The sequence below is a fragment of the Eucyclogobius newberryi genome, unplaced genomic scaffold, assembly GCF_026437365.1.
Source record: "Eucyclogobius newberryi isolate DKJ021-1_F unplaced genomic scaffold, fEucNew1.0.hap1 SCAF_16, whole genome shotgun sequence".
Taxonomy (NCBI): domain Eukaryota; kingdom Metazoa; phylum Chordata; class Actinopteri; order Gobiiformes; family Gobiidae; genus Eucyclogobius; species Eucyclogobius newberryi.
The window spans coordinates 26,320,659-26,333,861 of record NW_027315790.1 but is presented as its reverse complement, the minus strand read 5'-3'; the positions used below and the strand labels follow the sequence as shown (position 1 = coordinate 26,333,861).

Genomic DNA, 13,203 nt, shown 5'->3' with positions numbered 1-13,203 from the left:
AACCGGGTGCGCTCCCACAATGCTCGGCGACAAGCTCACACGTGATTGGAGGGAGAAGTCTCGCGAAACCCCTTTTCCGGGAAACAGACCAATCACAGCGCTGCAAACGGATCCGGTCGAGGCTGTCCCTGTGGCTACCTGCCTCATGCTGTTGAAAACCATCAGTAAGATATTTCATTTTAATATTTTATCCCGATTTTAAAAACGTAATGCAACGATACGCTAAGTGACACAACTGTAACACTCAAGGCATATGAACTTTCTTGTTTTTGTGAGATGTTTTACCTCGTTTGTGTGACTGTCTTAGTTAGCCCACCATGCTAACTGTAGCTTGGAGTGTTGTTAGCTTTAGCATTTTTAACAGACTGTTGATTTCAATGTTATTTACGAACATTATAATCAAGCTAAGTAAGAAAATCTTACAAAATTTTAAAGCTCATTATTATACAAATTGTATTTTAACGCAAAATTAATTATGTATTTACTTTTTCATCATCTTTTTGTCTGATGAAAGGGTGGTGCACCATTGCTTTATCAAATATACAGTACATATTATTTAACTTGTTTATCATAAAAATAATGATAAAGTAACTGTTATTGTTTTGTTTTTAACAGATAATCATGGACGTCAGTGAAGACTATTCTTTAAGCGGGAAAGCGGTTGTGGATGAGGCTAATCTGAGTAAGTTTGAACACGCTCATTGCAACTTACCACAGCTAAATGTTATTGTTGTTTTTTATTGTTATGTTGTTGATAATGTTACATTGTTGTCTTATAACTTATATTTACGTGAAGATTAAGCTAATTAAAATAACGTTTTGTATAAATTATTTTTAGCCTTGTTGAGTGTAGGGGTGGGGCCACTATCAGCTGCAACAAGCCAAAAACTCCATACAGTGGAGGTGTTGATTTAAATATAATATTTTAAAAGTATTCAAGCAATTATAATATTAAAAATAATTATCAGTTGTAAGTGTAGCCGTGATTGCTTAAACATGTATATATTTATTCATTTTGTTTTAATTCCACAACTTGTTTTTCAGGAGATGAATATTACTGGAAGCTTGTGGCGGACTTCATCGGTCCTCAGTCCGGGGAGGGATTGGATCTTGAGCAAGGGCCCTGTAGAAACAGAGTCTTAATTCAAGTGGGACTTCTGAGGGAGGACAACAATTTCCCCTGGGGGTCTATTGTCAAATGGCTCAAAAATATTTTTCCTGCTCATAAAACTGCGGACTTTCGGCGATTGATTGAAAGAGGCGTTGCTTCTGCACTGAGTCTGCTCGGAGATTCCAGGCAAACTTTTCTTGAGGAAGCCGTCAATTTTGATTTTGTAGGACCAATCTGTGATAGCATAGGCATTGAGCGTAAAGACCTCCTGGAGTTGAGGGATTTTTCAGAGAGAGCACAGTTGATAGAAGTCACAAATGGTTTGGTCCTGGAATTAGATGACTTTGTCCAAAGGGAGAATATTGCCCCTATTGCCATAATTCACTGGCTTATAAACTTTGATTCCAACTTTTGTAAGAATGCTGAATATTCAACAGTGCTTTCAGAGCTAAAGACAAGGATCAAAACACTGAAAATGTACTGCAGTAATTCTGAAACTAAAAGCCGGAGAAACAGAAGGTATGTTGCAAACGAAACTTTACTTCTAAGTCCATTTGATCTCATGTCCCTTGAGGATTCGAAGGAGGAATCAAACCAAAGCCAACCAGTGTCAAAAAGACGTAAAAAAGAAGACCAGCCTATTCTTAAACCAGTTACTGTAAAAGAGGAGCCTGAAGATTATGAAATCACAGAGGAGCAGAGCGTCTTGTCAGAATCAGATATTAAACAAAACAGTCAAGACGAAGACAAAGCCAATGATTTAGAAGAAAAGGATTACTATGACGAATCATTAACGTTGCTCGACATTGCAGTAGAGTCAGTGCACAAACTGTCACGCGTCTATCGTGGTGTCACAGAGGAATGTCAAGGAGTGTGTCTCAACCTCCTTAAAAAACAGTTTACATTGATGCGTCAAGAGAAACCAGCAGCGGATGAATTTGAGAAAACTTTGTCTGAACATCCCTTCAGGGTTTCACTCGGTACACCTGTAGAGTTTATACATCACAACGCCAACTTCATTGTCGAGCTACATCAGTTAGTAGAAGAGCAGATTCTGTATCTGGAAAAGGAGGTCATCCAGAAAACAGGATCAAAACTAGGTCGAGATAAAATGCCAAAATTTCATAGTTTAGTAAATTTCAAAGAAAGCGCAACGTCCCGTTACATCCACATGGCGTGTGCGTTACTAAGTCCCAAGTCCTTGGACAATTCAGCTTTTAGAAAACATTGGCTGGCATTTTGTGTTGAAAAGGGAAATCCTTCAGAATTAATGGAAGAATCCACCACCAGAATCAGCAATTACTTTGAAGCATCTGCTGGACTCACTCACCATCACAAAGAGGTAGGGCTGTTTTTCTCTGACATGCTGGCTCTGGAAAGTGAAACAGACCCAAATATTATTCTTGAAAGCATCGCCAATGATGCAAGTGATTCAATAATTCAGAGCTTTGTTTGCGTTTTGGCCTTGATATACTGCAAAATACTTGGCCCTTACTTTCAGCTGTTAAAAAGTGCTGCAACATTTACCATGTATCCCACGTACTTGCTGTGGCTGTATCAAACTTTTCTGGATTGGTCCAAAGAGCCGGCTACCTTGCTTGAGCCTTACCCCAAGTCAAATGTGTTTGCCATGATTCCTACTACAGAGAAAATCTACAGTGGTGTTTTCAGTTTCTGCAGTCATGCACACACAAATAGAGAGCTAATAAGAGCCAGTTTGAAGCGAGTGGTGAAGGTGATTGCTGCAGCCACAGACAAGCACCTCAATAATTATTTACCAGGAGGAAAATATTCACATGTGCCTTCTCCAGAGATGTGCCGCATACTGTCAAGATGCACTTTTTCAGCTTTGATGGCCGAAAATCCCTTTGGTCAAACATTTTTTTATAAAAAGAGGCAAGCCAACAGTGATACCTCCTCTGCTGGCTCTGAGGATGAAGAAGACGATACAAAAAGTCAACATGTACAAGAACATGTTAAAAATAGACGTAATGAGACTGAAGTGGTGGAAATTGAAAAGAAAACAAATCCTAAAGGACGGCGGCAAATATGTTTTCCAGAAATCATGGACAAAGATTATATCATTGAGATGGTCAAGAAAAACGGAGGGCCGTGCAGGACACGCGATGACGCGGAGAAAATGATGCTGCGCTTTGCAAGTATGAACAGAGCCCAGAAGATGGAATGCATCCGCTGTGAAGTCTTCTACCAAAAGATGATCCTGAAAAACACAAGTCCCTCTCTGAATGACACTCAGGGAAATTCAACTACCCTCGCATCGAGACTGAAAATGGCACTGCCGCGTGTTAAACCGGGGTTCTCACTGGTCTTAGCCCCAAAATTGGGTTGTCCAAAAAAGTACCCCAAACAGCAGCAAGCAGCAGCGGATATTCAGCCACCACTATCGTAACATAAGTATTTGTTAGGGCTGCAACTAACATTTATTTTCCTTATCGGGTAAACGAGAGACTATTCTTTTGATGAATCAATTAGGCCCAAGAATACGAGATTTTTACTGAATTTGATCAAGATTATGTTAAGCTACTGATGAAGTTGATTAGGTTTCTCATTAATGTTTCACATGTTTCATGTGTCATTTTGGTGTAATTCCTGCTCTCAGGACATGACATGTTTTGGAGTCCGTATTCGATTACTAAATTAGTTTTATCGCAATAATCGATCAGTTGAAATTAATCAGCAAATTTTCTTTAGCCCTAGTATTTGTTGTTTGTTTACCTTTACATGTACATTTGTCACACGCTTCTGTTTTGCACCTGCCCCGGATCATAAAGACAATCTTGAGTATTTCTCTGATTTATTAAAAGTAACATTTGCTTGTATGTTGAGTAATCTAGCCTTATTTAACTTGTTTTTATTATACCACACTATATTCTATTGTTTATTATATACACAGCTCTTTTAGAGATTTTACAGCATGTGACTGTCTTTGTCTGCATATAATGTTACAAAAACAAGAAGCTTATGGAAATTGGGACTTAATTCTCCCAAGGTCAGGCCAGTGCAAACATTATGTATTGAGTTATTTCCCTGTAGGTAAAATGTTAACTCGAGGGTCTATATATGCTTTTTATTCATATTCATAATTATTGTGTGTGTGTTATTTGTTACAGTGCTTTATTTTTTAGCAGGCCTGATAATGGAGAATGTTTTTTGAAATTGTAATCACAGTAAACTGCAATTACCTCATTTCTTGAGTAAACAGACAGAAAGTACAATATGGTTGTTGACATGAGGCATCATTATTAAAGCACCACACACAAAAACGATGCGGCATGTTGCTCTCAAATTCAGCATAATGATTGTTGCCCTTAATCTTATAAAAAAAAATAATAAAACCAGTAAATGTTTATAAAAATAAATGGAAGAATCACGAAAAGCAGATTAGCTAAAAGAACTCTCCCAAAGGCAAAAGGGGGCGGGCACTTCCTTTGCGTAACTCGTACTTGTCGTTACGTCGACGTGTACTTAAGCGTGTGCCTCTTCTCTATAGATCCATGAGGCTCTGACCCAAACACCAGTCCAGAGTCCGTCTTTCTCTCTTTGTTTCAGCCGGACACAGAGGCACGATGTCGGGAGGCTGGTGGGACAATGCGGCCGTCACTCACGTGCTCACGGCGCTGTTCGCGATGGGCTCGTGGGTCTCCGTGAACAGTCTGTGGGTCGAGCTGCCCGTGGTGGTCAGTGTGCTGCCCGAAGGTCAGTGTCTGTGCCGCGGACAAGGCTGTGTCCTGAGGTGGCCTTTGGTCCACTTCAGGCACAACTTGAAGCTCAATAACTGTTTATTTTGCTCACCGAGTGTTGTTAGCATCTTAGCTGCGATTCAATGGAAGTTCAGTGGAAGAACAGTGTTGTAACCTCTACTAATACTACACATGGACACATACTACATAGTACTACATATGGAAACATATACTGCATAGTATTACACATGGACACAGATACTACATAGTATTACACATGTACACATATACTACATAGTATTACACATGGACACAGATACTACATAGTATTACACATGGACACATATACTACATAGTATTACACATGGACACAGATACTACATAGTATTACACATGGACACAGATACTACATAGCATTACACATGGACACATATACTACATAGTACTACATATCGACACATATACTGCATAGTACTACACATGGACACAGATACTACATAGTACTACACATGGACACAGATACTACATAGTACTACACATGGAACTACACATGGACACAGATACTACATAGTACTACACATGGACACAGATACTACATAGTACTACACATGGAACTACACACGGACACAGATACTACATAGTACTACACATGGACACAGATACTACATAGTACTACACATGGACACAGATACTACATAGTACTACACATGGAACTACACACGGACACAGATACTACATAGTACTACACATGGACACAGATACTACATAGTACTACACATGGACACAGATACTGCATAGTACTGCACGTGGACAGATACTACATAGTACACCATGAAAGTATGTATGCTGTATGATTTGTTCATTTCTAATCATTAAAAAATGAAAATACAATATTGCTTAACTTAGTTTAGTAATATATTCCTACAGGTCTAGTTAACAGATATAGTTAACTTAACTACTGTATACTTGTAGGAATGTCTATGGAAGGGTTAGGTTACTCCCACATAGTTATTATCAGTAGTATAATTTAAAATAAACCAATTGGACTTTTTGTTGGTTCATCTCTTTTTTGCAGTCAGTTTATCCTGATTGCCATATTGGTTTAGGTCGATGTGAAGATGGTTCAATGACTTTGTTGTGTTTAGGGTGGAACTTGCCGGCGTACCTCCCCGTCCTCATCGCGTTTGGAAACCTGGGACCCATCGCAGTGACCATCTATCACCACTGCTCTCCCGGGCGGCTCAATGAGCGCGTCGTCATCCACGTCATTCAGGTGTTGGCCATCGTCACCGCAGCATTTTTGGCCATTTTCTGGTCTTACACCGTCACTGTGGCAGGACAGGACCGATCCATACCGTTTTTCCTTTTCACTTTTGTTTTGTCTGTTGTCTGCTGCACGTCCAATGTCACCTTTCTACCGTTCATGTTCAGATACCCCCCTCAGTACATACGCACCTTCTTCATCGGACAGGGTTTAGGTGCCTTGTTCCCCTGCGTCGTGGCTTTGGGACAAGGCGTCGGCAAACTGGAGTGCGTATCTGTCAACGGCACCACGCAGCCGGAGTATCTGAAGGAGAATTTCCCTGCTCAAAACTTCTTCTGGTTCTTGTTCGTGATGCTCGCCGTCTCCGCAGTGAGTTTTCTGGCGCTGACCAAAAGACAAACGGCTCAGATTCGCTCGTCGCCGGAGCTGGACAAATCCAATCCGTCGAAGAGCGAGGACGAGACCGACCCCCTCCACAACGGGACGCCGGTGTCAGAGCAACAGGTGCAGCTGGAGGAGCAGCAGCTGACGGAGCAGCGGCTGGAGGAGCAGCAGCCTCCAGCGCAGATGTTTTGGACGCCTCATAATGTTTACCTCCTGATTTTACTGGGCTTGTCCAACGCTTTGACCAATGGAGTCCTGCCGTCCGTCCAGAGCTTCACCTGCCTCCCCTACAGTTCCATGACCTTTCACCTCTCAGTCGTCCTCGGCAACATCGCAAACCCGCTCGCCTGCTTCCTGGCCATGTTTTTTGTCATGAGGTAAGGATTTGTCTTATCTTATTTGAGGAGATATGTAATATTATCATTATGCAGTGACTAAGGCCATGGCCATGTTTACATACATTCAAATGTCATGGAAACAGTTACATCTGATTTGAGTAATCTGACTTCTGTCTGACACATGTTCACACGGGAAGGTTTAAAGAAGGAATCAAGAATGTTATATATTGAAAGAGTTATGCTAATATGAATCTATTTATTAACAGTTATTCTTTAAATCCACTGATTAACTGGTGCATGGTATTTTTGATGATCAGATTTATCTTTAAACACATCAAAAATCAAATCTACTAAGTGATGATTATTATTATCATTTAGTGTATTATTCTCACAATTCAAACTGAAAGTATCCCATCTATGGAAACTGCTTTTGTTCTACTTTACATAAAGGAGGCCTGGAAAATGATTTGAATAATTTCTGTCCATCCTTGGACCACTACTATTTACAATTTATCCAAACTCAACTGGACAGAGTTGAAACCATAGTAGCAGCCGCTCGTAGCAGTGCAAACGATGTGACTCTGTACGCTCAGGGCACATTCTGCTCCTTCACCTACATTTCCCTCACTTGTAGATTATGGTGACTTTATATATATACATTCTACAGCAGCTGTTATAAAACCTCTGAACTCAGTTTAACAGCTCTAAAGTTCATCACAGCAGAAGGACACAGAACTCAACATACTCTATAAAGTACGATGCAATCATTGGATGCAAGAACAGCTCTGCATTCTGTTTATAAAGCTCTCTTTGGAATAATGAAAATAATGTAAATGTTCATGCAGTTTCCCATTACTAGAGGAAGCTAGGGTGACCACCCCGAGAATTATTTGATTGATACCAAATGGTAATTTTTGCTTATTTATTCTAAACATTTAAAAAGGATTGCATGATTTAAAATATGCTTTCTGATTTAGTATTTTCATCGTTTCAAAAGGACTGGATTTTATATTCTTTTAACTCTAGACGAGACTTTTAACATGATGATGATGTGAAGTAAATCAGTTATGTTTGTGTTTAATGCGTGACGCAGTTGAATGTATCATGTGTAAAGCGTGTTGCTATGGTTCCTCAGGACTGTGAGTGGCCTGGGCTGCCTGTTCATCACTGGAGGAGTCTTTGCTTCATACCTCATGGCTCTGGCCGCTCTCAGCCCCTGCCCGCCGCTCCTCGGATACTCCTCTGGCACCGCTCTAGTGGTGAGCTCCCATAACTACACATATTTCATGCTCATGTCCTTGTCCTTCCCGATCAGTCTGTCATATAACTATCATGGCATGTTCATGATTTTTGTCTGTATTGTTGTATATTTGTGTCACTCTATAGTCAAAGTCGATTCCTGGCTAGTTATCGATACTGAATGTCTCCTACACTCTTCACTCTTCTTTCACTTCGCTTGCTGTCCGGTCTGATATGGCCAGTGTTATGGGTTCGCAGTATATGTCATTGCAGTATTAGTAATGAAATAGCATACTTTAGTTTTATTCCCTTTTGACATGAGAACAAACATAATCAACAGCTAAAAAGTTAGATGCAGTACAACATAATATTTTGTGCCATTTACACCATATGAGAAAAGGCAAACTTTAATTAATTACTTAGACTTAATCACACTTATTGATCAATGAGGGAAATACAAACAAAATAATACAATAAAAACAATTTTAACTACTGTATTTTAGTAGTCAGCAATTATTTTTTTGACTAGTCGACCAGTCAAACAATTATTTCTATTGGACATTGAGACTTTTAAAATAAAACTTTTACCAAATAAAGTTTGCAATATGGTGACAGAAAATGTCTGGATAGAGAATATTTACAAATAAAGAATAATATTCATGAAAATCAGAAATGGTTTAGGATTTTTTGACAATTTGACAAGAGTAGAGTTTTTATAGTCTATTACAAAATATTAACTATTAAGAAAATATGATGATGATATTTTAATAGTCGATTAGTCAAAGAGCGGCCCTGTCAAAAATCGCATCAAAAATAGTAGTAACGTAAGCACAAGTAAGTGCATGTTTTCGACTATGACACGCTGCTTCAACTTGTTTCTTTTTTAAATGGCCTTGATAAAATGAAGTGTTTTGACAGTGTTGTGTGTAACTCTCCGTGTCCAGGTGCTGTCGTGGATCATGTTCACGGCCGTCCTCTCGTACCTGAAGGTGGTGATCGGGACGCTGCTGCACGAGGTGGGACACTCTGCTCTCCTCTGGTGCGGCATCTTCATCCAGGCCGGCTCGCTCATCGGAGCCTTGGTCATGTTTCCTCTCATCAACGTCTACCACGTGTTCTCCCGCGCGCACGAGTGTGTAAACAACTGCATGTAGCACCGGGACAACAACAAGAACATCCTTTTTCTTATGGGATTTCACTGCTCGTAGACTGAACTAAAGTGCCGACCTTTGTATCCCAGAGACAAGGATGGAGAGGCCTTGGAAAGGTTGAAGCGTCTCCCCGATAATGGCGTCTTTGTGAGCGGAGACGAGCCACGGGGAAGTGAATGTGCTTCGAACCACAAGTGCTTTGTGCTGTTGCTGATGGCGAGGAGTTGACTTAGGTTGAGTGCAGTCATGTGAAAACTCAGGGAGACAGGCTCTTTACTATTCTACTGTTTACATCTTTGCAGTAACAAAGCACAATTTGCCTTCTACAAGTACTCTATATTCTTTATTTGATCTGAAATAACTGGATAATGGATATTTTTCCTCAAGATGTATTCACCTTGTTTCACTGTATTCTTCAGTAATGAGTTTAATTATACTTATTTATCTATTTGAGCTGTGTAGCTCTGAAGTGACCGGATCTTTATGAGATCACACATGTTTAACCCTGTGATGAGCTGGGCCCTGTCCAGGCTGTGCCCCGCCTAAGGCCCAAAGGTACCCACCACCCACGACCCCTGACGGGAACAAGCACTAGAAGATAAATGAATAATTACTAATTTGAATGAATATTTCCTACTTTTTTGTAAATTCAATGCATCAGTTTTCAGATTGATGTATTTGGATGTTTTATGCTGTTTTTAAAGGTGTATTATGTAACTTTTCTGATGGAAGGGCAGTTATCTCCATGGAGATGCTATTGCTTTGTCTTGTATAGCATTAAACCTATCTCCATGGAGACAAGCAGGTGATGCTACCAAACCAATTTACAATTTACAGGTCAGATCTGTGGACAGGCCACAGCAAGAATGATGATTAAAGCACCTGTAATATTTTATTATCCGTGCAAGATCTATAAGTTAAATGCCATAATGTGTCCAGACAACGTCTCCATGGATACAAGTCAGTGGTTGTCCCTCCACTAGAAAAGTTACATATTACACTTTAACATGTGTCCTTGCTTTACGGTACATTCCCTTTAGTTTCACCTTATCTTTAACAAATGTTTTGCTCATTCCATCTTTACTTGAAAGGAAGTGTCATTTGTGGCTGAAAACCTTCTAAACTAATTCATGTTTTTGTGTCGTTAACAGTGAAACTCTAAACTGTGCCACATTTCTGATTTGAGTTGCACTGATTTGTCTATGTAACGTCTGTAACTGAACGAAGAGGTTTTTGTTTGTATCTGATCTCATGTTTGTCATTTTATGGAGAATATGTCAATAACATTTATGCTAACACTGCTCTGTGGCCTGCATTTGGTGTCACGGTTATTCATGCTTTTCAGCAAGATGATACCGTATTTTCCAGACTATAAGTCGCACCTTTTTTCATAGTTTTGGCCGGGGTGCAACTTATACTTATCTATATACTTATATTTAGGCCCGAGCACCACAAGCTGGCGAGAGGCCTATTAATCTCGTAAGGCCGTGCGAAGCGAAGCGCTCGCCCACTTCCAAACACTCACTAACGCACTCCTTCACTCATGCACGCCCCGTGCATACTAATTAGTAGTAGGAAAATGGAACATTACCGTTGTAAACGGGCGAAGCCCGTGCAAAAGTGCGCACTAAACGAGCACTTTACATACCCCATATAAAGCACTCATTTGCGCTAAGTAGCTCACGAATACGTTCCCCATCTCTTGCATGTTCCGTGCATATAAGCATGTAATGCAAAAATTGAACATTATTACTGTATAGAGGGCCAAAAACACAAAGTGGGCGGAGCCCACTCAAAATTAACGAAAGTACCCGTCAGTGACCAGGGACCCACACCATGAGGTAGGAAAGCGCGAGCGCTTTCCGAAAATGTATAGTTTATGATATTTGAAAAATGGGAAACATTGTTTTCGCATCGGAATATTATTCTTTCTTCTTCTCGGGACCAACCCCCCTATTTTTCACCCAGTGAACATTGACGAAAAGTCACAAAAATGTTCACATCTCTAAAAATCGTGCCTCTCTACATTCTGGCTATTTCCCTTTTCTAAAATAAAAAAAATTGGCGCGTCAGCGCCCCCAAATGTACCAAAAATGCATTGAGAGATGGGAAATGACCCAAAAAAAATCTGATCGTAGAATCATGAAATTTGGCGCAGAGGTAGATGGTGACAAGAGAAGTAAAAAATATTATTACGGCAACGCCGTCCGACCAACCAAATGTCGGCCATATTGCTTCAAAAATGGCTAAACATGACTTCGGAGTTTTTCCAAACGTCGTACTTTTACGAACTCCTCCCAGGGCGTTGGCCCTAAAAAGCTGAAATTTGGTGAAAATGCTACTGAGGAGTGGGACATCAAAAGTTATCCAAATTACATTGATACCTCTCACGGTCTCTGAGCGGCGAAGCCGCAAACTGTAGCTAGAATTTCAGAAATCTCCCATATTTAAAATTTCTGCCGTTTGCGCAGATAAAGTCCGAATTGCGTCAAATTAGAATCAGTTGTTAAACTCTTTGCCCTAAACCTACTTGAAGTGAAATAAATTAATTTGGCGCCACAGCGCCCCCTACAGATTTTATATGGAGGTTAAATGTTTAGTTATGTTTAGCGTGATAAAAGGACAATTGGGGCGCGTAAGCGCCCCCTCCTCTTGCGGCGGTGTGGCGGCGGCGTGGCGAGGGCCGATCATTGCCGCTTGCGGCTATATTTATACTTACACTTGTACTCCGGAGCGACTTATATGTGATATTATTTGTTATTTTCACACTTGCAACCACATTTCATACTCCAGTGCAACTTATATATATGTTTTTTTCTTCTCTATTATGCATTTTTTGGCCTGTGTGACTTATACTCCATAAAATATGGTACATAACAAGACTCTCTCCTTCCAACATAGATACAAGATTAGTTAGACAGAAATGGACAGTTGTGACATTGTAAAGGTACAATACTTTTAGCCCAAATATAGACTAAATAGACCAGGACTTATTCTATTGGCGGCCCATGATGGTAAAGTGGGTTATGGGCCGGGTGAACTCTCTGGCCTGAGCAGCAGAGACTTCCTCCCACATCCACACACATGCACGTGTCGGCTCCACTGTTCCTCGTGAATGAATGTGAGAGTCAATGTGTGTCTGTCTCTGTGGGAACCCCGCGACGAGCCGGGCCCTGTCCAGGGTGTGCCCCGCCTCAGGCCCAAAGTCACCCGCCACCCCCCACATACAAGCCGTAGAAAATTAATGACTGAAAAGAGCAATATTGTTTTATTTTGTATTTCCTTCAATGAAACAGTAGATTTGTGTTGAATAGTTCCATTGCGAGTTGTTTATTGGATATAAATGATACAATTGTGGTGGTCTCCTTCACTCCCCATGTCAGCCACATCGTCAAGACCTCATACTTCCACCTCCGCCGCATCGCCAAAATCCGACACTGCCTCACCCTCCCCGCTGCTGAATCCCTCATCCATGCCTTCATCTCCTCCCGCCTCGACTACTGCAACTCCCTCCTCACTGGCATCTCCTCCCATTCCCTCCACAGACTCCAAATGGTCCAAAACTCCGCTGCCCGCCTCCTCACCCACACCCGGTCCCGTGATCACATCACTCCCGTTCTCCGCTCTCTCCATTGGCTCCCCATCAAGCAGCGCATAAACTTTAAAATACTCCTCCTCACCTTCAAAGCTCTTCACCACCTTGCCCCCCCCTACCTGTCTGACCTCCTCATCCCCCACCGCCCCTCCCGAGCTCTCCGATCCTCCTCCTCTCTCACCCTGACTGCACCAACATCCCGACTCAAAACTTTTGGCGATAGAGCATTCTCCCGAACAGCACCCCGACTCTGGAACTCCCTCCCCCAACCTGTCCGCCACTCTCCCTCACTCACAACATTCAAATCCCGCCTAAAAACATACCTCTTCACCCAAGCCTATGACCAGGGCCGGCCCAAGCCTTCAGGGGGCCCTAAGCGAAAACATTTTTGGGGGCCCCTCACCACGTCATCAGAATCAG

The 13,203-nt window shown here is 41.3% G+C and overlaps 2 protein-coding genes across 3 annotated transcripts; both read left to right on the top strand.

The window, feature by feature from the left end:
• Positions 1–92: 92 nt before the first annotated feature.
• LOC140362101 (uncharacterized) lies at positions 93–3,672 on the top strand. The gene is made up of 3 exons (XM_072448144.1): positions 93–164; positions 616–682; positions 1,045–3,672. The coding sequence occupies exons 2-3, from the start codon at positions 622–624 to the stop codon at positions 3,519–3,521; spliced, it is 2,538 nt and encodes an 845-aa protein (XP_072304245.1). The 5' UTR covers positions 93–164; positions 616–621; the 3' UTR covers positions 3,522–3,672.
• Positions 3,673–4,633: 961 nt separating this feature from the next.
• Positions 4,634–9,685, top strand: slc52a2 (solute carrier family 52 member 2). 2 transcript variants are annotated; one of them, XM_072448146.1, is made up of 5 exons: positions 4,634–4,828; positions 5,958–6,580; positions 6,611–6,837; positions 7,934–8,057; positions 8,982–9,685. In XM_072448146.1, the coding sequence occupies exons 1-5, from the start codon at positions 4,699–4,701 to the stop codon at positions 9,189–9,191; spliced, it is 1,314 nt and encodes a 437-aa protein (XP_072304247.1). In that variant the 5' UTR covers positions 4,634–4,698; the 3' UTR covers positions 9,192–9,685. The 2 variants fall into 2 exon arrangements, with proteins under 2 accessions (XP_072304247.1, XP_072304246.1); XM_072448145.1 differs by having other exon boundaries at positions 5,958–6,837.
• The last annotated feature ends 3,518 nt before the right edge of the window (positions 9,686–13,203 follow it).

Coding starts and splice junctions, on each gene's coding strand:
- LOC140362101 (XM_072448144.1), top strand. CDS start 622: ATGGACGTCAGTGAAGACTATTCTTTAAGCGGGAAAGCGGTTGTGGAT. Junction 683..1,044: donor TGTGGATGAGGCTAATCTGA/GTAAGTTTGAAC, acceptor CTTGTTTTTCAG/GAGATGAATATTACTGGAAG.
- slc52a2 (XM_072448145.1), top strand. CDS start 4,699: ATGTCGGGAGGCTGGTGGGACAATGCGGCCGTCACTCACGTGCTCACG. Junction 4,829..5,957: donor GGTCAGTGTGCTGCCCGAAG/GTCAGTGTCTGT, acceptor TGTTGTGTTTAG/GGTGGAACTTGCCGGCGTAC. Junction 8,058..8,981: donor CCTCTGGCACCGCTCTAGTG/GTGAGCTCCCAT, acceptor CTCCGTGTCCAG/GTGCTGTCGTGGATCATGTT.